Raw genomic sequence first — 21,928 nt, forward strand, 5'->3', positions numbered from 1 at the left:
CAGAGAGAGAGAAAGGGAGAGAGAGAATCCCAAGCAGGCTCCGTGCTGTCAGTGCAGAGCCCGACGCTGGGTGAGATACACCATGAGATCACGACTTGAGCCAAAACCAAGAGTCAGTCACCCGGCCAACTGAGCCACCCAAGTGCCCCATCATGCCCACTCTTAATGCTGCTGCACGTTCCTGGCTGGGTCTCTACCCCCATCTGCTCACTCTTCCTGACCACACACACACTCGCATACACTCACACATTCTCACACCGGCTCTTCAACTCCAAGGTGCACTGCAGGCAAACCCATTCAATCTCCTTAAAAAATCCCACCCTGGGATTGGCACCTGCCCAACCAGGGAGGCTCTAGAAGTTTTCCTCAGGGACCCTATGAGTCTTTGGTGCCCTTTGCTCCTGTCCTGGTGCCTGGCCCATTCCTATCCCTGGCCTCACTTTGTCCCCTACGAGGTGGGCTCTCAGACCCCTGACCAGTGAACTGCTTCAGACTCTGGATTAGTGTGGGTGCATGTTGTAACAAAACAACCCCAAATATATAATGGCACAAACACAATAGATGTTTGTGTCTCTTTCCTGTAAAATTCAAAATGGGCCCTTGCTCCACAGGATGGAGAAGTTCCTTGGCCCTACCAGGCACTTCCGATTAGTGGGTGCTCTCCTCCAAGCAGCAATTCGGGGACCCGGGCTCCTTCCATCTTGTGGCTCTGCCACAGTCAACACATGGCCCTCAAGGTCACTGTAAGATCTCCATCGGGCTGGCAGAGGGATGACAGAGCACTGAGGAACTTGCAGGAGTTTGGGAGGACCAGGTCTAGAAGTGGCGCACAGGTCTACACATTCCGTTGGTCAGAACTAGGTCACATGCCCCACCTGTTTGCAAAGGAGGCTGGGAAATGTAGTCTGGCTGTGTACCTAAGAGGAAGAGGAACCGAATTTGGTGCCCTGCCAGCCAGTTTCTATCACAGACCCCTAGGTTCATCTCTGCCATTGGCTTCTTGCCTTCCCCAAGCCTCTCCTTTCTTTTATATCCACTCTCTGGCCTTGGCCCTCCTGACCCCATCCTCCCACCCTGCCCTAGAGCCCCCACCTTACAGCTTCATCTGGCCACAAGCTGACACCCCAGAAAAGACCAGTCCCAGCAGGTCAGAGAGGCACACAGAACAGGTTTATTCCTCATGAGTTTATACAACCACAGCACAGAGCAAAAGGTAAAAGTGCAGACAGCTTGGGCAAGGGCAGAGGGCCTCCCCCGCTGCTTTCTCTTCTATCGCAGCCTAAGTACAGACACACACCAGGTATTAAACGTGGGGAGCTGTGCCCGGCAGTGGATGTGGGCAGCATCAGAGAGGCAGCGCGGGGCAGGTGAGACCCAGCCCTGCTGGGGCGGGGTGGTGAGGAACAGCCACCAGAACCCAGGCCTCTTTGGAGTGAAATCCCCCTCCTTCCGTGCCCTTCCCCAGCCCCACCCCGCCCTGGCTGGCTAGCTGGCTTCTACAGAGTGGTACTAAAGGAGCTCCCAGCAGCAGCACTGAAGGAGGGAACTGGAAACAGCAAAAGAAAAACAAGTTTTACACTCTGTCACGTGACATCTAAGCAGGCCCCTGGGACCCCGCTGAGCCCATCACAGACCCAGGTCAGCTCTCCCTTCCCCAGCAGTTCTCTTGATCACCTGCCCCTACCACCTGTGATTCCACCATGAAGGCTAAAATGGCCCTCTTGTTTACTTATGAAAGGCAGACACCCCTGGGAGAGAGAAGAATGGAAAGCAGGCAAAATGGGAAGGTGCCCGAAGCTCAGCCACCCACTCCCTGCTTGGCCCAGCTCACCTGAGAAGGATGGATGACCAGAGCCCATGCTCTCAAAGATCTCCACCTTCCCAGCCCCGTGCCACCTCTGTGACCCAAACATTGCTCCTCTCTTAGCAGAGGAGGGGATGCTAGAGGGGGGAAAAGGCAGGCAGGGAAAAGCTACTGGGGACACAAGGAAATCCAGAAGCCCCTTCTTGAAGGAAAAGCCACCCCTGTCTGCAGTCAGGGATGAGGAGGACTGAGACCCAGCCCTGCTCCATCACCTCTCCAGGGTGGTCAAGGGGACAAGGGCCTAGGTGCAAGGAGGCCTAAGGGGAGCTGGGCTACGACAGACACAGAGCAACAGACAGACACAGACAGATGGGGGCCTCCAGGTGGGGGCTGCTGTCCAGGGGCTGCCTCTTACTCGCCATCCCAGCCTCGACTCATGGCCTGAACCACGGCCCCGTAGAGCTGGCTCCAGGCGGCCCGCATGGCTGGTGTGAACGCAGGGCCCAGGCACTTCTCCAGCATGTAGAGCAGGGACTCACCCACCGTCTGCAGAGGTAAGTGGCACCTTGTCATTCCTGAAGGCAGGAAGGCATCGTTCCATTCCACAGGTGAGAAAACTGAGGCCTGGACCTTTCTTTTCTCCTGCACAGGGTTCATGCTTCCCGAGCAAGATTCTGCCCCAATCCTTGGGTGCCACATCGGGTCCCCTTTTCCCTTAAATGGGAGGCCTTATAGTGAACCAAGCATTTCATTCCACTCAGCCTTGCAACCATCCCATGGTTGCCTGGGACCCCCAGCTCAGACCAAGCAAAGTCACTGCCCCCAGGACTCAGTTTCCTCCTCTGCACGGCAGCACTCATGGTATTAAGATCCCAGACTCTGCAACCAGACAGACCTGAATTCACCTCCTGATTCCACCATTTATGAGCTGTGTGGCTTCAAGCAAGTTTTACAACCTGAGCCTCAGTTGCTTCATCAGTAAAACAGGGAAAGTAAAAGTTCCTACTTACCAGATTGCTGGCATGATTAAATGAGACCATCTATAAAGAGCCCTTAGCACAGCATCTGTACACAGTGAGCCTTCAAGAATAATAATGGCTCTTGTTTGTTATTAACCATAACAAAATATCACTTACTTATTCCACAAATGTTTACAGAATATCCATAAAGACCAGGCACCGCACCAGTGCTCTAGTTAGAGAGGCCAAGGTGAGCGTGGTCCCTTCCTCGGTGTGCTGGCCATCTGGCAAGGTGACTGGACTATGGGGTAGGCTGTCACGTCCATGGCCCCCAGTGAACCACACTTCAAGGATTCACGCCCCCTGAGTGGGGTCCCTCCACCTGGAGCCTGAGCTCATCGCGTGCCTGGCTTTGGCCAATGGGCGTTACCAAGGGGGCTGCAAGCGGAGGCAGGAAGTGTCCTGGCACATCGGGGTTCTGGCCTCTTGGAACTCTGCGAGGAAGCTCAGCTAGGCCACCGATAACGAGACACCACAGGATAACGAGACACCACAGGGAAAGAGGCCCCAAAGGATGACAGGCCAACTTGGATGCACCAGCCCCAGCCGTGCTCTCGGCTGAGTGCGGTACACGAGTGGCTCCAGCCCCACCATGCAGAGCAAAAGCACGGCCCCGCCGAACCCAGAAATCGTTTGCTTGGGATGGTTTTATACACAGTGATAGGAAACCGGGCAGACTGGCAAATCCCAAAGGCTCCTTAAGTTTCCACGGTTCTAAGAGAAGCCACACCACGGAAGAAGAATTGGAGGCTCAGAGAGGTCAAGGCAGTGCCGGGGGTCACATGGCGGGGGAGACACAGATGCAGGCCCCCAGCCCTAGTCATCTCAGGGTATGGAATGGGGAGAGAGAACAGGTGGGCAGGGAGGACAGGGAGAGTGGTGGCCTCAGGTCAGGAGCTCCAGAGAGAGGGGAGCCCCATTACCCACCGAGAAGGAGCTGAACTTCACACCCACGGCACGGTGCTTCTTGCCCAGACCAGCAAGGTACTCCTCCAGTGAGGACAGGTCCTCTACATTGGTCACCGCAGTGTCAATCACGAACATCACCTGCCAAGGCAGAGGAGCAGTGAATCAGAGAGGTCAGAGCAGTGCCACCTGTTCACAACCACAGTCTAGATGGGGGTTCCAACCAGAAGTAAGAGAGGTCACCAGGACCCTCAGTTTTCCAGGATCAGAAATGTAAGGCAATCAGGGCACCTGGCTGGCTCAGATGGTAGAACGTGCGACTCTTGATCTTGGGGTTGTAAGTTTGAGCCCCATGTTGGGTGTATTGATTACTTAAAAATAAATAATAAAATGTTTTAAAAAGAAAGAAAAGGAAGAAATCAAAGGAGGAAGAAAGAAAGAAGGAAGAGAGGGAGGGAGGAAGAAAGGAGGGAAGGGAGGGAGGAGGGAAGGGAGGGAGGAAGGAAGGGAGGGAAGGAGGAAGGAAGGAAGGGAGGAAGGAAGGAAGGGAGGAAGGAAGGGAGGGAGGAAGGAAGGGAGGGAAGGAGGAAGGAAGGAAGGAGGGAAGGAAGGAAGGAAGGGAGGAAGGGAGGAAGGGAAGGAGGAAGGAAGGAAGGAAGGAAAGAAGGAAGGAGGGAAGGGAGGGAAGGAGGAAGGAAGGAAGGAGGGAAGGGAGGAAGGAAGGGAAGGAGGAAGGAAGGAAGGAAGGAAAGAAGGAAGGAGGGAAGGGAGGGAAGGAGGAAGGAAGGAAGGAGGGAAGGGAGGAAGGAAGGGAAGGAGGAAGGAAGGAAGGAAGGAAGGAAGGAAGGAAGGAAGGAAGGAGGGAAGGGAGGAAGGAAGGGAAGGAGGAAGGAAGAAAGGAAGGAAGGAAGGAAGGAAGGAAGGAAGGAAGGAAGGAAAGAAGGAAGGATGGAAGGGAGGGAGGGAGGGAGGGAGGGAGGAAGGAAGGAATGGAGTGCAAGGCAATCTGAGTTTGCATGCAGGAAGTACTCAACAGTGGCCAAACTACTAATGTTATACTGTGAAGGCAGCTCCTCTCCTCTAAGGGTCTCAAAGCCCTAAACTTGGCAGCTGGATGGTGCTGTCCACCCTGGACAAAGAGAAACTGAGGCACTGTGAGAGTCACAAGCCTCTAAGGGGAACCCCAGCTTGGCTGTCATAGGCAGATGGCCCTAGTGGATCAGTGCCGACACCACCCTCAGGAGCCAGGGACAAGGCTGAGGGCAAGGGTGGGGCTGGGACCAGCTGGCTGAGCACAGGGTGCCCCAGACTCTGCCCGGCTCAGCACAGAAGGCAAGGAGCAGATGCCCCTGGCATGGGGGAGCAGCAGGAGGGGAATGAGAGCAGGCCAGGGCAGGAGGAACTTTCCCTATCCCAAGTCTCTCATTCTCTCCCAGGAAGGCGTTCTGCAGGATCTCAGAGGCCGCTCTGCCTTGTCTCACCTTCCTGATGTGGTCCAGGAACTCGGGGGAGGACAGGCAGTCCTCTGGGCTGGAGAACTGGCGGCAGTTGTACTGGAAGAGGGGCAGCAGGTCAGGCTCCAGGTCAAACAGCCTGTGGGGGGGAGGCCCAGGTGTCAGTCCCTACAGGCCCCCACTGGCTCCGCGAGCCCTAGCTGCCCAGCAGTGGCGGCGGGCGGGGGGCGGGGGGGGTGTGTGTGTAGGGATTCAGCCGAAACCTAGAACACACCCACCAACCGGGCACTGACCCCTTTGCCATCTTTGCCAGTGCTCCTTTCCCTCTTCCTCCACCGGCTCTGAGGGGCATCCTCAGTGAGTCTCTAGGCCTCTCACAGGACCCAGCATTGAGAAGCCCCTCCATAAACAGTTCAGAGGGCTGGGACAGGGAGGGGTCCTCAAATAGGAAAGCCCTTCTCTCTGTCTCTCTCTCTCTCTCTGTCTTTTCTCTGTCTCTGTCTCTCTCTCTTCCACTCTTGGGTCAGAACGTCTGAGTCTCATCATGTCTGGGGGGGCTTGGGCCAGTGATGATAGCCGTACTACTGAGAATTTCTTAAACCTACTGGTCATTGAGTACTTTACATGTAGTTAACTTCTGTATCCCTCACAATCCTAAGCAGTAGGTATGACTGTTATCCCAGGCTTACAGCACAGAGACTCTAAGTAACTTGCCTATGGTCACACAGCTTAGAAGCAGCAGAGCCACAGAGGGCTCCCCTTTTCCCTTTTTGTTGGTGTGTGTGTCGGGGGGGAGGTGGTGGTTTGCAAAAGCCTCCTCAGAAGTTCCGGGCTGGCTTTGGGAGCCAAGGCTCCTGAAAAACCATGGTGACAGAGCATTGGCTCTGGTGATGACAGAGGGGTTACCTAGAGACTCTCGAGGTAAGGTTGAAGACTGGCCTCCGTGCCCTTGGGTCTGGGCAACCCCTTCCCCCTCTCCCCAGGGGTGAGACGTGGGCGTGTATTGTCCCCTCCCTGGCTGTTCTCTCCTCCCAGCCTGGTCCTTTCCTCCGAAAGGTTTATCCTTCTGTTGGCGGCCTGAAGTGTGCACTCCTAGGGCCTGGCCAGTGCCTGCCCTCTGGGAGCCAGGCACACCCTCCCCTCACGGGCCCTCGGGGCACCCCTCAGGCACCACCCAAGGAAGGAACACTCAGGAATAGAGCCAGGGAGAGGGCGCAGCGCGGGGAGCAGAGCCCGCTGGCCAGAGTGTAAGGAGATCCGCAGGGGAGGACAGCCGCCCGTCCCCGGGGAGCCCCCCCCTCCCCACGGCTGCGCCCACCGCCCGGGGAAGCGCAGGAGGGGCTGCGCCACCCGTCGCCGCGCTCGCTCCTTTGGCGCACTTCTGGAAGCGCCCCGGCGCCGCCGAGGCAGAGGGCCAATCTTTCCTCCTCCGGCGCCGGTGCAGCCGCCGGGAGCCCGTTTCTGGCGAGGCACCCCGCCACCCGCACCCCCGGGGCGCTCGGGGAACCCTCACCTGGCGAACAGCACGGTGCCATGCTCCAGCGGGCTGCGGCTCACCGCCCGCCAGCTCTGCCGGATCAGCTCGGGCTCCGGGCGCTCCATGCTGGCCCGGGGACGCGGGGCGCGAGGCTGGGACCCTCGGGGCGCGGGCACCGTCACCGCACGTGCCGCGCCATCTCCGCGGCGACGCGGGCCACTCCGCACCCCCTACGGCCCCCGCGCCTCAGCCGGGCGGGGTGTAGCCGCCGCTCCTTCCCCGCCCTAGGTGGAGGCGCCCCGCCGTGCCCGCCGGGCTGGCGCTTCCGGGGACCCCGCTCCGGCCGCTGCGCCCTGCGCGCCCCGAGGCTCCGAGAGCGCCCCGCCCCGCGCCGCCCGGCTGGGGCGCTTTAAAGCAACCGCGGCCCCCGCCCTCCTCCGTCCGTCAAGGCGCTCATCTCTGGGCAACCGGCTGTGGCCAGGGACGACCTGGTGGCCTGGGAAATGCCTGGGCGGCAGAGCTTAACAGAAAACGTCGAGCCTCTCTGGGCCTCAGGTTCTCATCTGGAAACTGGTGATGATTTCACCACTTAATGGTTAGGGCACCCAGCTGAACTTGATCACCTTAGGAGGCTCTGCATGTGCCATCTCTCCACAAGCTTCCCTCAAGCGCTACCCGGAGGCATTAGACTTTGTCCCCCTTGGCACAGGTTCTCCTTCTTTCCGCCTGGAAATCGGACCAGGGGACGCCCAGCACCTGCCTGTGTGACCAGGCCCAGGCTGGAGAAGCTCTCTGCCCTAGCTCTGGGTCTGAGGCATCCGCACTCCCCATCCCTGCACATTGGGGGCCACCAGGGCTCTCAGCCTTAGGGACAGGGCCGAGACTGCAGCCATTTCCAGGCAGGGCTGGGTGTTCTTGAGATCATCTTTAGCAATCTGTGAGCTCCAGTTCTAACCCCGGCTCTGCCGGCCAGGGCCAGGTCTGGGGTGCAGCGGGAGTGACCACTGCAATACCTGGACATTGAGGGAGTTAAGTGCCAACATGCTATTCCACGACTTTCAATAGACTCAAAAAATTTAAACGGAAGTACTACTTCATTCTCTAGCTTGAAGTTCAGGTAGTGCGATCTCTTGCTTGCCATTCAGAGTGTGAAGCTGACCACTTGCCAGGCCTGAGCCTCTCTCTTTCAAGCACCAAAGTTCCCCCGGTCCCACCCCAGTGTGAGTGGCCCGGGCTTTGCAGGGCAAAACCCTCGTTTATCTTTCATCATTTCCAGTCTCAGAGCCCAGCTCCTCCCAGCCTGCCTGCCTACTTCTCTTTCAGTGTCCTCAGCATACGGTAAGGGAGTTGAGTAGTGAGGTCTCTAGGGGCCTTTTGGCCCACCTCCTTTCGTTCCATGGACACAAGGCGGTGCTCAGGGCCAGTGGTCACGAATAGCCTGAGGCTCCATGCCCAGGAGTTTGTGGGGGTGCATCCCATTCCTCTCTTCCCCACCTCCCCACACATCTCTGGGGTCTCTGGGCTGAGCAGGAGAGCCAGGCTAGAAGGCCTAGCTTGTGTCCTAAAGAGTCTGAGATCGGGGACTAGATTTCTCATTCAGTATCCCATGACCCTACAGCCAGGTCAGCAGGTCAGGGGGGAGAAGGCCATATTATGTCTCTGGTGAGCTTCACCTTTCAGTGCCCAGATGTTCTGTGCTCTGTGCAGGCCACCTGGCTTATCTAAGGTTTCCCACTCTACCCAGTCTGCATTTCCTGGCAACAGTCTCTACTTGAGAACTTCTTGATTCCTTTCTCCTTTGGGAGAAAGTGTCTGGGTGTAATAAGTTAGTTCATGGCAGTTAATGGTTTTAGCTGGTAAGTGGTAGAGTCAGCACTCACTCTGCCTAGAATTCTAGAGCCAGGAGAAGGGTTGCTAAGTGCACTGTAATCCCTGCTTCCCTGGGAGAAAAGGCTGGAGAAACTAGCTGGGCCTCTGCAGGGCCAGCCGGAGAGAGGGGAGAGGAGGTTCCAGGAGACAGAAGGTCTGAGTCCATATCAGAAGTTCCCAGGATCTCCCCTCCTTGCCTGGCATCTGCCATGACTCAGGCAGGAGGTGCTAACAGAGGAGAGCTGAGTGCTGTCCTAGAGCCAGTGCTGTCACTGAGTGGACTGTCAACAGTAGACAGTGACAGAGCTGGCATTCATGGAGCACTCCTGTCCCAACTCTGTGCAAGGCTTTTTGCGTCATTTACTCCTTGTCTTCACACTGTCTCTGCCAAGAAGGTACCATTTGTTTCAATCTGGTTATACCGTTGAGGAAACAGAAGCCCAGGGGTTCGGTAACTAGCCCAAGATCACATGGCTGTAAGCGGTGGGGCCAGGAGTTGCCCTCAAGTCTGACTCCAGCCTGTTCTCTGGACCTCTGTGCTCCTCTGCCCCTTCACTTTAATGGACCATGACCAAGAGCTCTATCCGTAGTTCAGACCAAACCAAGGTCACTGGGTTTGGGTCAGTGGTTCCTGACTGGTGTACTGGTACTGGTATACTGGAGCTGGCTCTTAGATCGCCTCGGAGAGCCAATGGTGTGCACTGATCTTTCCAGATTCTCATCTAGTGACGTCAGGTTGCTAGCCTGAAATGGGCCATGGTGAGAATATGTACACCATGGAAATTGGCAAGTGCTACCCACCAGGCCTTTTTTCCCCTCCCAGAAAACCACTGGTCTGGGTGCACCAGGAAACACTGGGCCCCGGGTGCACTGTGGATGTGTTAAGCAGAATGCACAAAGGAACGTGCTAAACGTGGACACCTCTGAGCTGAGTCCAGGCCTTCTCCCCGGGGACCCAGGGTTGTCTGTTGTTCTGGGAAGGTGCTTCTATCCCAGGACCAAGCCGGAGAAACAGAAAAAGCCCAACTTGGTGTCCAGTCCTGGCCCTGATATTGACTAATCACAAGAGTTGAGGCAAATAATTTAATCTCTCATGGGTAGAATGGAGACAAAAGCAGCACTGACTTCACTGTGCCTTTACGAGGATGAAGTGTCACTGATGTGTCGGTGCTTAGTAAACTAAGCTGTGCCGGTCAAGTGTGTTTGGTCCCTTCCTAACTTGCCTGGACTCGGCGTCTTCCCTCCCCTGAAGCTCTGCACGTCCCCTCCCTGCCTCCTCCAGCCCCTCTTGTCTCAGGGGGGAGGGGGAGTCAGGCCGCCTGCACCTCACAGGGCAGTGCCACTCCTCTCCTCTTCCACCCACTGCCCCACACACACCAGTGCTCACCTCCTTGGGACGCTCGCCATCACTCCCGATGACAAAAGACCCCTGCGAGATGTGGCCTCTGGCGAGCACAATGGCAGCTGCTACAGTGCTGGGCTGTGTGGCTGTCTCAGACATGGACACTCTTACTCTCCACTCTCCTTGCCCTCCTGTGTGGCAGGTTACCAGAGAAACAGTCCAGCTTCCGACTTATTTTGGGATAAGTTTAAATAAAAGAACAGCCCTCATTACTCAAGTAACCTTGTACGTGGGAGGGCCCCAATGTCCCTCGGGGTGACGGGGCTCACCTGCCCAGCCAGGGCCTTTGCTGAAATTAGAATGGCCTCAGACACCGGGACACGGTGGAACGGTTCTTGCCCCCAAAACATTCTTCTCTTTCTGGGAGCCCGAGGGAAAGTCAGGTTCAATTAAGTACAACAAGAACACCATGGCTTTCAAAACAAGGGCTATTTATTACAAAAGTAAATGGCCTCTGATTATCTGTGGAAACCTTTTTTTAATATAAAATCGTGGCTCAAGAAGCTGGCTGGAGGTTGTGCTCACAAACATCTTCTTCCTCCACCAGCAAGTTTGTGGGGCAGATCACATTTCCGCCGATTCCTGGGCACTGGAGCTCATACTCAGGGCACCACCCCGACAGCCCCTCTCCCCAGCATCTGCCAACAACAGAATCTGAACACTTGCAGCTGCGTCCACCCGCACAGCCTCGTCCCCAGAGAAAGGTCTGTTCATCTGGGCTAAGAGGAAGCGGGGGGAGTGAGCAAGCTATCCTCTCATCCTTGGAACATAGAAGAGACGGAGGAACCCTTCATTCCCAGTGTGGCCAAATGAGGAGGGAGCCACAGGGAGGAAGGTGGCTGAGCTTTCTCATTCCCCACCCTCCCCCAGAGTGGCTGCCCCTCTGGCTCCTTCAGGGTTCCTCCCTTCCAACAAGTTCCTATTAGGAAAGAAGAAGGTGCAAGGGAACAACGGCCACCTCCCAGTTGTCATCAGGCCAGTGCTCTTAGCTGAGAGGCAAGCGTAGATTCCTGCACTCTCCCTGGGTGGGCAGGAGAGCCCACCCAAATGGCTGTCCCCACCCAGCTCAGAAGAAACCAACTCTCTGCCTTTGGTGAAGAGAGACAGCGGTGCGGTGGAAAGCGCAAGCAGAGGTTCTCCATCCCTGTTCTTTCCTTCCAGAAATGCAATTAAGCACACAGCCCAGACTCAGCACACAGGCAGCACTTCCTGCCAGGGGAAGTCAAAAGGGCTGCAGCCCTGAGAGAGGGAGGTCATCACACCCCAGATCTAATTAACAAACCTGCCTTGCTTTTGACATTGCTGCATTTCCTCTATTAACATTAATGATGGCTCGTCCGAACGGCTAAGGATGGCCAGAAGCTTCCCTCCCCACCTCCCAGTAGGTAGCACAGTCTGTCCCTGGGACCAATTTCCAGTCTCCGTGGCAACCGCCTCTCAGAGATGCTCTAAAGAGCTCTGACCCTGTCAGAATTGGTGGGGGCTACAGAGGAGGGAAGATGAAGTGTGGCAGAGCCTCATCATTAAACCTGGAAGCATCACAGCCCTCCGAGACAAAATACTCTGTCATGTACTGGCGGGAGGGAGGCAGGCTGAGGAGCTGGCCTTGGGCTGGTTCGGTTCTCACCCAAGGGTTTCCTTAATCTCTTCTATTTGGGGAAGAAGTGAAAGGAACAGCTAGCTCTGAGCTTCTTCCTTGGGCTTTAAAGTGGCAGAGAGTAGAAGCTTTGCTGCATTTCTAGGTGCTCTGGGTCCTTGGGGAAAGAGATTAGTGAAACAGTGACACAGAGAAAGGGGAATGAAATGGAAATGGGGTGTCAGCAGGGGAAGACTAGAGAAGTAAAAGGAACACCTCATGAGTGACAGGGACATCAATCTGGACGGGCCACACGGCCTACTGGGACCCCAGCCCGGCACCACAGATCCCTGCCCTGCTGCCCATCACCCTCGGCTGCTAAAAAAGGGGCCCCAAAGGCTCTCCCAGCCACCAGGAGAGTGCATCTGCCCCACTGGCGCAGCCAGGCTGGATGCAGAGGGAAAAGGACAGTAGCAAGAAACACCTCTGGCAAGCAGGCCCTGCGAACACAGAGCAGCCCAGGATAGGGTGCCATTCCTCCCACAAGGCATCACGTAATACTCTGAGAGTGAGGAAGCCAGGGCTGGTGAGCTCTCAACTGCCTTGCTCTGGAGACTTCCCAGCAGTTGCCACCCGGGAAACAGCTGGGAGGCCGGCCCTCCAGCCCAGAGGTGCTCCGCTCTGTTTGTTGGGAGGAGAGCGGCGCAGCGTGGACAGTCCCGTCTGCTCTGGTCTTGGTGATATCCCAGAGTGGGGTCGGTGAGCTCAGCCTTCTTGGAGGTCAGAGAATTTATGATGGTCTTACTTTCAAACCAAATCCAGCGTGAAGGAAAATACCAGAAAATACTACTGTAGCCCTGGACTATTTCTTGAGTTTATGACACTCAGCTGTCCACAGTCACAGTCTATATTCCACAGGTATATGGGCACATGTACCCTCACACCCCCACACACATCCCTCCTTATGTTGCACACTTGGGGAAACAGACCAGAGAGGTGGTGTCCTCTATTGCTGGGCCATTCCCAGTGGTGGAACCTCTGCAGAGAGAGCCGTGGCTCTCCCTTGTGTTGGGTTAAGTTCCGGGTGTGCCCCCAGAGCTCGGTCCTGGAAGGCAGCAGAATTCCTCAGGCTCCTCGGGCAGCTTCGCCCGCAGCTGGGAGGGTCCAAGGGCTGGCTGCACAGCTGGCTATGCCCAGAAAGTTCCTGGACTCAGGCTGAAGTCCTTGCAGTAGCCTCAAAAGTCCCATGATTCAAGCCACCTTAGTCCTGCCATGGGACTTCGGGGATCCTGGGCTAGGGGACCAACCATCCCGTAAGCCAGAGGGTGGAAGAGGTAGAAGCTGTGAGAGAGAATCCAGAGGGGGGCGGGTGGCATCCAGTGCTTTGGCATCGGCAAGCGGCCCTACAGACCCTTGAAATTCAGCCACCCCCCTACCCCCTCACACCCCCCCCCCCCACTAGAGTTCATTAGGTCTTCTCCACCTACAAGATCTGCTTGTTCTTGTCACCACAGTCTGTCTGGTTTGCTGTTTGGGCACACTGTTGTCTGAGAGCTTAGCAGATGCTGACTTAATGACAATGAAGGAAAGGGCTCCTCCCAAGAGGCCCCAGGGAGAGACCAGCCCAGGGGTCTGGTCATGGCTGTTTGGCTCAGAGTATATGTTATAATGTGCATGTGCTCTCAGGTCACAGACCCACCATTTGCAGTTCATGCTTTAATGCTGCCTCCCTGGCAGCACTAAAGGCCAGTGACTCCCAATAGGGGATCTGTGAGACTGGCATGAAGGTGGGGAGAGGAGGGGAGGCTTGCCAAACACCCTCCTTCCAGTTATTCTGAGCCACAGCCCACACCACTCTTCCCACCCTCTCCCTCACCCTGCCTCCTCCAGAGCTGTCTGGTAGGGAGCCATGGTCATATAAAACCTGGAACCTACTGGTAAAAGGAAACAATGCAGAGTTAGCCCCTGTTTCTCCTATCTGGCTGCACATTAGGGTCACCTGGGGAGCTCTGAAAAATGGAATCAGAGCCTCTGGGGGTGGGGCTCAGTTACCGGAGTGCTTTAAAAGCAGAGTTTAAAAGCAGAGTGCTTTAGAATCCCAGGGGATTCTAAAATGCATCCAGGGCAGAGGCATCAGACTTGTGGGTGGAGAGTGGGGGACAGCTATACAAGGAGTGGGGAATACTCACCTGTAGGCAGTTCCCAGGAGCAGGCTCAGGTTTCCCACCACATACAGGCCCCTGGCCAGGGAAGAGGAGGCCAGGCTCCAGGCCCAGAGCCGCAGGAGAGTGTCCCACAGAATACCTAAGTGTAAGAAGAGACCTAGCACCAGTCTGTCAGAGGATGACTTCTGGGATGCAGCACGAAGGAGCCACTCCAGGTCAGGAATCAGGGAGACCCCCTCAGCATTGTTCCTCTGCCCCTCTCCCCCAGGTCCAGGTAGGCAGTGCTGACCTGTCAACATGCTGGAGAAGAGCATGGCTGGGAAGTAGTGGTGGAAGTAGAGAATCCGGCCCATCAGGAAGAACGGGAAGTAATGGAGAATCCAGCCAAGCAGGAGCTGACCGCCTCCTCGCAGCAGGACCTGGGACAACCCTGGGCCCCAAGCAGCACAGCCCAGGTTATAGCCAGGGAGAGGGCAGAGACCCGGGGTCCTTGTCCAGCTCTGCCCCTTCCCTGCTGTGTGACTGGACCGGGCTGCCTTTCCTCATCTGGAGAATGCTGAGCAAGCCTAGGCAGCTGGAAGAGAGGAGCAGCTGGCCCTCGAGAGCCTTGCACATTACCCACTCAGGGAGGCTGGCACCCATGCAGGTGCACCAAACACCAGCAGGAGGCAGCCTAGCCTCTAAAGAAACCAAGATGCTCACATCCCACAGGTAGCTGCCCCCATCCCACCTCCGTCTCCCACACCTTTGCTGCCACACAGATCTTTGCAGCGGCCGACAGGAGGGAGGTGAAGTTGGAGATGAGGATGGAGGGGGACAGAGGGGGCCTAGGACTGTGGCTGTTCACAGAGGGAGCGGCACAGGGTAAAAAGAGCCTGCGGGAACGTTTCAGGGGCTGCAGTCCGTGCCCTAGGGGCTCCTCCCTACCCCACTAGAAGATGGGCCATGGAACAGGGAGGAGGCAGAGGAGAAGAGGTGGGTAGCTCTCTACAGAGTGTAAAGGTTAAAAGCAAGGCTCTGGAGACACCTGGGTGGCTCAGTCAGTTGAGCATCGAACTCTTGATTTCGGCTCAGGTCATGATCCCAGGGTTGTGGGATCAAGCCCCCATGTGTTGGGCTCCATGCTGAGCATGGGAGCCTGCTTAAGATTCTCTCTCTTCCTCTGCTCCTCTCCTCTGCTCTCGTGCTCGTGCTCGCACTCTCTCTCTCTCTCTCAAAGAAAAAAAGTGAAGGCTCTGAAGTCAGACTGCTTGGGTTTGAATCTCAGCTCTACACTTACCAGTGTATGTTCTGGGACAAGTCTCTTCTCTTTTTGCCTTTGCTTCCTAATCCATAAAATGGGGGTAAGAATGTTCTACTCTACAGGGCTGTTGGGAGGATAGGCATTCGGTGACTGAGCTTTAAAGAAGGGAGAGAGTGGGGGCTGAAGGCAGAATGGCCCGGCAGAAGTATAGGCCCCAGCCAGCTGCTAGGTCAGGGGAGGGAGAGCCCAAGGGACCCAACCTTCAACCTCCGCAGGCAGGTGTGCCCCTCTCTGCACAGCTACAGCAATGATGCTCCCCAAGAGGAGGTAGAGGGCAATGCTCAACAGATTCAGCCACCAAACCACCTGCATGGAAAGGAGAATGGGCAGGTGAGAGGAAAGCCGCAGTCCCCAGGCTGAAGGTCTACACAGGGAGAGGGCTGGGTACTCACCGGGTTGCCAAGCAGATACACACGGAAGTCTGTGTCATTGACCCCTGAGAAGCGCAGGCCCTGTGGGGCAGAGGACACCCTGCTGATCCAGGGCCCAGTGCATCCAGGCCACACGTGCTCCGGTGGGGGGAAGACCAGTTACCTTTCACAGATAGGGAGCCTGGGCAGGAGGCTCAGAAAGTGCCAATTCTACATGAGCTCTCGGGGAAGGTGGGTCAGATTCAGGACAAAAAACAGAGCCCTGTCGGCCAGCCACCTCATGCCAGGTAAGGCCTTGCCTAGTTACCCTAGCTCACCCCACCCAACCAAGTCTCAGTGACCTCTTTTTTGGCTCCATTTCCTGGGATAAACTCTAGCCTTGAGCCCTACCTGATAGTTGACAGGCCAGTGCCAGGGTTTGGACGTGAACTCATTGTCCTTGGGTTTGAGACCATTGTTCCCCTGCAGGAAAATGGCAAAGAGAAGCTAGTCAAGGCAGAGATCTAGAGAGCTGACAGAAGTGTGAGCAATGGGCATCTCTGACATATGGCCAAGTGTCCAGAGGAAACCTCCCCCTACCGTCCCCCTCCCTGCAGGGAAGTCAGGTGCTCATTTTCAGTCACTGTTCACCTGCTTACAACTGCCTTACTTCTCCCAACATACAAGCCTCCATTTCCACCAGAGACAGTCCATTCAGACCCACTATGCTTGAGAGAAAAGAGAATGAAAGACTTGTTTCCTGTGAGCACAAAACATATACCCATCTTTCAGACCAAGGAGAAGGTGTGAAGAGAGCTAGTGGGGATACAAAATCAAGCCAACTTGTTCCCTCAGGAACCCAATTTCAAACACAGAACCAGAAATCTGATGAGTTCCCAGACTTGGAAAAAGTTCCTTTAACCTAGTGTTTCTCAACTTTTTTTTTTTTTCATTATTGCCCCTCCTGGAACTTTTCAGACATTTTTTTCCTAAATGCCTCCAATGACATTTTAATACCACAGCAATACCGTAAATATGTTTATATACTGGATGACTACCTATGCTTCATACATGAAAAAGTTAACGGTTTTCTGCCCTCCAAGAACACATTTTACCCTCTGGGTGATATTACGCATTGAGAATACATACTTTAGCCTGAAGGAACAAGATTCAGCCCCTTTAATCCAGTGGCTAAGACTGTCCTCTACACGGCAAAATCAGGGCTTTTCAAAGGCAAGAAGGAAAGGATCAGGACCCTGGATACTAAGCACAGGTCTGGTGTCAGCCTCATTATCAGAACAAATTGAGAAGGCACTTCCTGAGAACAGCTGTAAGATGCTGTGAGTTAGGTCAGGGTTTCTCCATTGAAGGGCCTCAGAATGAAGAATGAATCTGGACCCCAAAGGAGCTGTGGAGGGAAATGAATTCCTTCAAACCAGTGCAGTTCAGTCCCAGGCTCAAGGACTCCAGCCAGAGCTATAACAAACCAGGGGCATCCTATTTACTACATTAATGTCAGAAATCCAGTTCCTTTACTAAACCAAGAAATGGAAGGAAGGAAAAGTCTGTAACCATTACAGGCATATACATTTGTACACTGTTCTCTATGCTTAACACCTTGAGTGGGCTCGTTCCAGCTGACCTCACCAGACGAGGCAGCCTTCTCTGCACAGGACTCAGGCCCTCCACTCAGCTGGCAGAAAAGCCCTCTCCCGTGCAGTTTCCATCACCTGGACTATTTTGATCTCTTTCCCCATCTTGATGCTACATTGGTTGAGTAAGAAAGCTCCCTTATGCCCTTTTATTCTTTGGCTCTACCTCTTAAATAATGAAAGAAGAAACGAGACTATTTAGACTTAGTCTTAAAATTCTACCCAGACGAGGACACCTGGGTGGCTCAGTTGGCTGGGAGACTGACTCTTGATTCTGGCTCAGGTCATGACCTCACGATTCATGATATCAAGTCCCATGTCAGGTTCTGCGCTGACAGTGCAGAGCCTGCTTGGGATTCTCTGTCTCCCTCGCTCTCTGCCCCTCCCCCACTCGTGTGTGCGCGCGCACACACACATGTGCTCTCTCTCTCAAAATAAGTTAACAAAACTTTAAAAATAAAAAAATTCTACCCAGACCTAAAATGATATTTTGACTGACAGGCACATATTCAAAGGAGCTATGTCATCAGGCCACAGTGACAGCTACCAAGCAGAGAGTCAGAGAAGAAGTGACCCAGAGATCACTTGATGTGAAGTCATCACCTCGCAATGTGCAAAAATGACAAAATCTGAATTTTTTAATTTAATCTGGTGGAAGAAGTCAACTATATTTACTGAGTACCGCCTATAAAATCACTTCCAGGGAGGTCCACTTGACAACGGCTCAGCAGGGGAAAAATAACAATCACTAGACCTCTCTGCTGCCCTGTGGGTGGAGTGATAATCACAAACCTGACTTGGGATACAGTGACTCTTAAACACCATTCCTGCAGAACACTGGTTTCCATAAGCCAAAGGAAAGGGGTCTCTTCTACACATCCACACCGCAGCAAGGTTTCTCTAACACACCGGGAGAAGTTAAGATAATGGGTAGAACTTTCTCAACTTAAAGCTCTCTTCTCTCAATTGTTCTTACGCCTTTGAGCTACGACTGCTGTCAGATACCAATGATGGAGAGTACAAACAAAGAATCTTATAAAACCTGCAAAAGACTCAATCAGGCCCCCTAAATAGATCCCAAGTCTAGGAACTTGAGGGGGCTCATGGTAGGGATTTTATGCTGCAGCTAAACAACATGCTCAGGTTAGCTATTCATCCTAATTCATTCTAACCTCAGGTGATGGAATGAACTATCAGCATCTCATGCTCTTCAGGCAAGAGCACTCTGGCTTTCAGGAGCTCTGCCATTTGAACAGATTTGAGAATCACTTAGAAATGGAAGAGTGTAGCAGTAACCAGCACTGACTCTGCCAGCCTCACTGTGAAGCCCGGATCCACCTCTTACATTTAGCTGTGTGACCCTGGGCAGTTTTAACCTCTCCGTGCCCCAATTCCCTCATCTATAAACTGGGGACAATAATCTCCATAGGACTGTAATAACCACTGAATAAGTCAGTTCACGTGCAGTGCTTAGAGTGGTGGCTGGCACATAAGAGCTACATACGTGTGCACTGGTGTCTGTTATCATCATCATCATCATCACCACTATCATCATTCTGTGATAAGGGAAATGCCTTTGAAAACCAAGTAAACTGTAAGTGAAGACCCTTTCAAAGTCCTCCATGAGGGGGCAGTGGATCTATACATAGCTCCTGATCTGTGATGCAAATTTGTGGATGGCAAGAGCTCGTAGAGAAGCCATCGAATGAGAGGGGCCACAGTACCCGGATCATCACCATGTGGGACTCCAGCAAGACCTCAGGAAAACTGGGCTGCAGCACGTCCAGGCTGATGTTCGGCACTAGGCAAAGAAATGACAAAGAAGAAAACCTTGGTCGCACATTCTCCCAGCTGTCCACAGCATCCACACTGTAGCCAGAGTCTGAGTGCAGCCTTCCTGATGCTCTGGCTAACCAGTAGGTAGGAGTGTTGAGGAGACAGAAGAAAGCTTGACCCAATTCTTGATCATCCGCCTTCAGCTTGTGTGAAGCACTCATGAGGCATTTGGAGAAACACAAAGGCAACAGACGATGAGGTCTGTCTCCGGTCTGTCCCTGGTGTGGCCACCGCTCTCAGCACCATCACCCTTCATTATGGTACAGCTTCAAATGCTGCTCTCCCTGCCAGGCAGGTCTGTGAGGACAGGGGCCAAGTCCACCTCATCCACCAGTGTCTTCCTGGGACCCCCAGTCTTCCCCTCATACTCACTAAAGAGTTGTTTAATTGGTGAATTAATTAGCTGGTTGGTTAAATTAGGTAGTAAGAAGAATGTAAAATGGGAAGCATGGAGAAGGGAAATCAAGCAAAAGCTTGAAAGGGGTGGTTGGGGAGGACAGACGATGAATCCAAAGATTCACTGAGTTGAAGATGACACTGATGCAGAAATGTCAAACAGGAGCCTGGGAGTACAGATATGGGGCTCAGATCAAGGGCTGTGGCCATCGCTTTCTGTACAAGTGTTGGCTGGCTGTGGGGAGGGGAGGAGCTCTACATAGGGGCATAAAGGGAAAGCACCAGTCTGCTCTAAGCCTTGAGAGTGGGAAGCACCCCTGGTACAGGGGACAGAACAGCCCAGAAGGAGATGAGAGAGGTGGGCCTGCACTGCAGGCAGTCAAGGCGAAGCATTAAATCCAGAGAGAGGCAAGGAAAATGAAAAGAGGAAATTAGCTCTGGTCCTGAGTGAAGTCACTGGTCACTTTAGGGAGAGTTTAAGGAAGACGGGAAGTTCACATGGATGGGAAGAGAAAGGAGCTACCTTCATACAAAAACTCGTGTGAAGAGATTCAGTTTAAAAAAGGCAAGAAATGGCAATAATGATACAAAGTGACAGCAGAGTCTATAAAGGTTTATTTTTCTAAGATAAGAGTTACTTATAAATGTTTCCAGGAAGTAAGTTCACTCACGTTTGGGGTTGATATGGTCCTCCACATTCCAGATAGAGTTGAGGGTTTCCTTTAGGTATGGGGTGCAAGTAACCTCCAACTGCTCCCAGCCCCTGTGAAAAGCAGTCACAGATGTCTCTCAGAAGATGTGAAACTCACCAGAGTAGCACTGTTGAATCTCTTAAATACACAGGACTCTGTTCTTTTCAATCCAGGGGCTATGCTTTTATCAACCTCACTCTTGTATTCCACGACTATCACAGAAGTCATCTAGCATAGAGCATTCCCGCTTTAGGAAGGTCCAGAGCAGTTAGAAGGTCCAAACCAGATGAACAAACATTGAACTCTCAGTACACATAAAATACCCAAGGGACTCTGGAGTTCTCTGCTCTATAACACACCCGATGCCTTTTCTCCCTCTATTTACCATACAAAAACATGAGGGGCGCCTGGGTGGCTCAGTTGGTTAAGCATCCAACTTCAGTTCAGGTCATGACCTCGTGGCTCGTGAGTGTGATCCCTGCGTCGGGCTCTGTGCTGACAGCTCAGAGCCAGGAGCCTGCTTCAGATTCTGTCTCCCTCTCTCTCTGCCCTTCCCTGCCCCACCCCTACCCCCATGCTCTGTCTCTCAAAAATAAATAAGCATTTAAAAAAAAATTTTTTTTTTTTTAAATACAAAAACATGAGGTAAACATTGACAATGGAGAAACAGAAGTTTCTGGTATACTGCTTGTACTGTGAAAGGAGAAGCGTGAGCCTCAACTGGGACATCAGTACCCCAAAGACTCACCATTTGGGCAGGACCTTTCCCGAGGAGCCCAGGACACAACCTGTGACCAGATGGATGAGTCGAATTCGACTTCTCAGCACTTTGATCCGGTTTCCAAATTTTCTGTTTACAACCTCAATCCGCCAGAAATCATTGGAGTCTCCTGTCCCATTCTGCCATGTAAATCAAGGAAAAAATACAAAGAAAGCAAGATGACTTTAGAGAACGCATGTCAGGAAGGGGAAATGGCCACCCTTTCAGATGCCACCATGTTACAAAGGTCAAAGACTAAATGGGCCTCAATGGATAAGGTGGGAAAGGGAACACAGCAACACCCCAAGTGATACACATTCCTCAGCACTCACTATCACAACCAAGAAAAGTAGTGTAACTTCTACAGCCTGCAGTCCGATTCTTCACTTCATGGGACTAGAGTTTAAATTCTAAACATATGTTTTTACTCTTAAACCAAACTCAAGACATCACCCTGAACCAACAGAAATAGATTTGGGTCATTTGCACCCATTACTTGGCCATCTGGACACTTACTCATCTAAGCCAGAAATTAAGACACTTATGTCTAATTCTCCTCAGGAGATACCCGCAAGAAAAAGATGAGTTGTGGCTCCAGTACTGTAGGCTGAGCAAACAGAAAGAGGGTTGGGAAGTCCACCTAGCAGAATCGTTACTGATTCTGCACCAAAGCCTCTGCAAGGGAACATAAGATGGTCCTAAGTCTAGCTGCCCACAAGTTGTTTTGTTTCCAAATTACTCCCCAAGCCATAAGTATAAAGCTTCTTCTATTAACTACATCACCCCAAGGTAGTAAAAATCTCAAAATAACGTGGTGATTAACATCGCTCTGCAGAACAGGCAAGTAATCCTTAAAAACAAAGCCAATGAAGATTTGGGATCTGGCAAAGGATAAACTTATATATTCACCTAGGATCATATTGTGGATCCATGGCTTCTATGTCCAATGTGATTTTATTTTATTATTACTTATTTTTTAAGTTTTTAATGTTTATCTATTTTTGAAAGAGAGACAGAGCACAAGCAGGGGAGGGGCAGAGAGAGAGGGAAACACAGAATCCGAAGCAGGCTCCAGGCTCCAAGATGTCAGCACAGAGCTCGATGCAGGGCTTGAACTCACAAACCATGAGATCATGACCTGAGCTGAAGGTGGGCGCTCAACTGACTGAGCCACCCAGGCGCCCCCTCCAATGTGATTTTAAAAGAAACCCAAATAGTATTCATATGTAACATTTATTAAGTGTCAGAACATAAGAATGGCCTGGTT

At 53.2% G+C, this 21,928-nt stretch overlaps 2 protein-coding genes across 2 annotated transcripts in view; both read right to left on the reverse strand.

Annotated features, from left to right (window-relative positions):
* Positions 1–1,148: 1,148 nt before the first annotated feature.
* Positions 1,149–7,004, reverse strand: NGB (neuroglobin). The gene is made up of 4 exons (XM_043556720.1): positions 6,697–7,004; positions 5,211–5,322; positions 3,751–3,870; positions 1,149–2,350 (listed from the first exon to the last, which is right to left on the reverse strand). Exons 1-4 carry the CDS (start codon positions 6,783–6,785, stop codon positions 2,216–2,218), a joined length of 456 nt encoding a protein of 151 aa, XP_043412655.1. The 5' UTR covers positions 6,786–7,004; the 3' UTR covers positions 1,149–2,215.
* Positions 7,005–10,345: 3,341 nt separating this feature from the next.
* The window catches only part of POMT2 (protein O-mannosyltransferase 2), a 42,908-nt gene continuing 31,325 nt past the window's right edge, over positions 10,346–21,928 (reverse strand). The window contains exons 13-21 of the mRNA XM_043556721.1: positions 20,650–20,801; positions 19,881–19,972; positions 18,702–18,778; positions 15,737–15,808; positions 15,368–15,427; positions 15,176–15,281; positions 13,962–14,102; positions 13,697–13,811; positions 10,346–12,848 (exon numbers count right to left, since the gene is read on the reverse strand). Of these exons, the coding sequence (XP_043412656.1) occupies positions 12,743–12,848; positions 13,697–13,811; positions 13,962–14,102; positions 15,176–15,281; positions 15,368–15,427; positions 15,737–15,808; positions 18,702–18,778; positions 19,881–19,972; positions 20,650–20,801 (921 nt within the window). The 3' untranslated portion in view covers positions 10,346–12,742. The remainder of the gene's footprint in view (positions 12,849–13,696; positions 13,812–13,961; positions 14,103–15,175; positions 15,282–15,367; positions 15,428–15,736; positions 15,809–18,701; positions 18,779–19,880; positions 19,973–20,649; positions 20,802–21,928) is intronic.

This window comes from Prionailurus bengalensis, chromosome B3 (genome assembly GCF_016509475.1).
Source record: "Prionailurus bengalensis isolate Pbe53 chromosome B3, Fcat_Pben_1.1_paternal_pri, whole genome shotgun sequence".
Lineage (NCBI taxonomy): Eukaryota > Metazoa > Chordata > Mammalia > Carnivora > Felidae > Prionailurus > Prionailurus bengalensis.

What these genes read in the sequence shown, in the direction of transcription:
- NGB (XM_043556720.1), bottom strand. Translation starts at nt 6,785, where the DNA reads ATGGAGCGCCCGGAGCCCGAGCTGATCCGGCAGAGCTGGCGGGCGGTG. An exon ending in TCCTGGACCACATCAGGAAG is followed by an intron (nt 3,871 to 5,210) that starts GTGAGACAAGGC and finishes CTGCCTTGGCAG; the next exon opens with GTGATGTTCGTGATTGACAC. An exon ending in TGAAGTTCAGCTCCTTCTCG is followed by an intron (nt 2,351 to 3,750) that starts GTGGGTAATGGG and finishes TTACCTCTGCAG; the next exon opens with ACGGTGGGTGAGTCCCTGCT.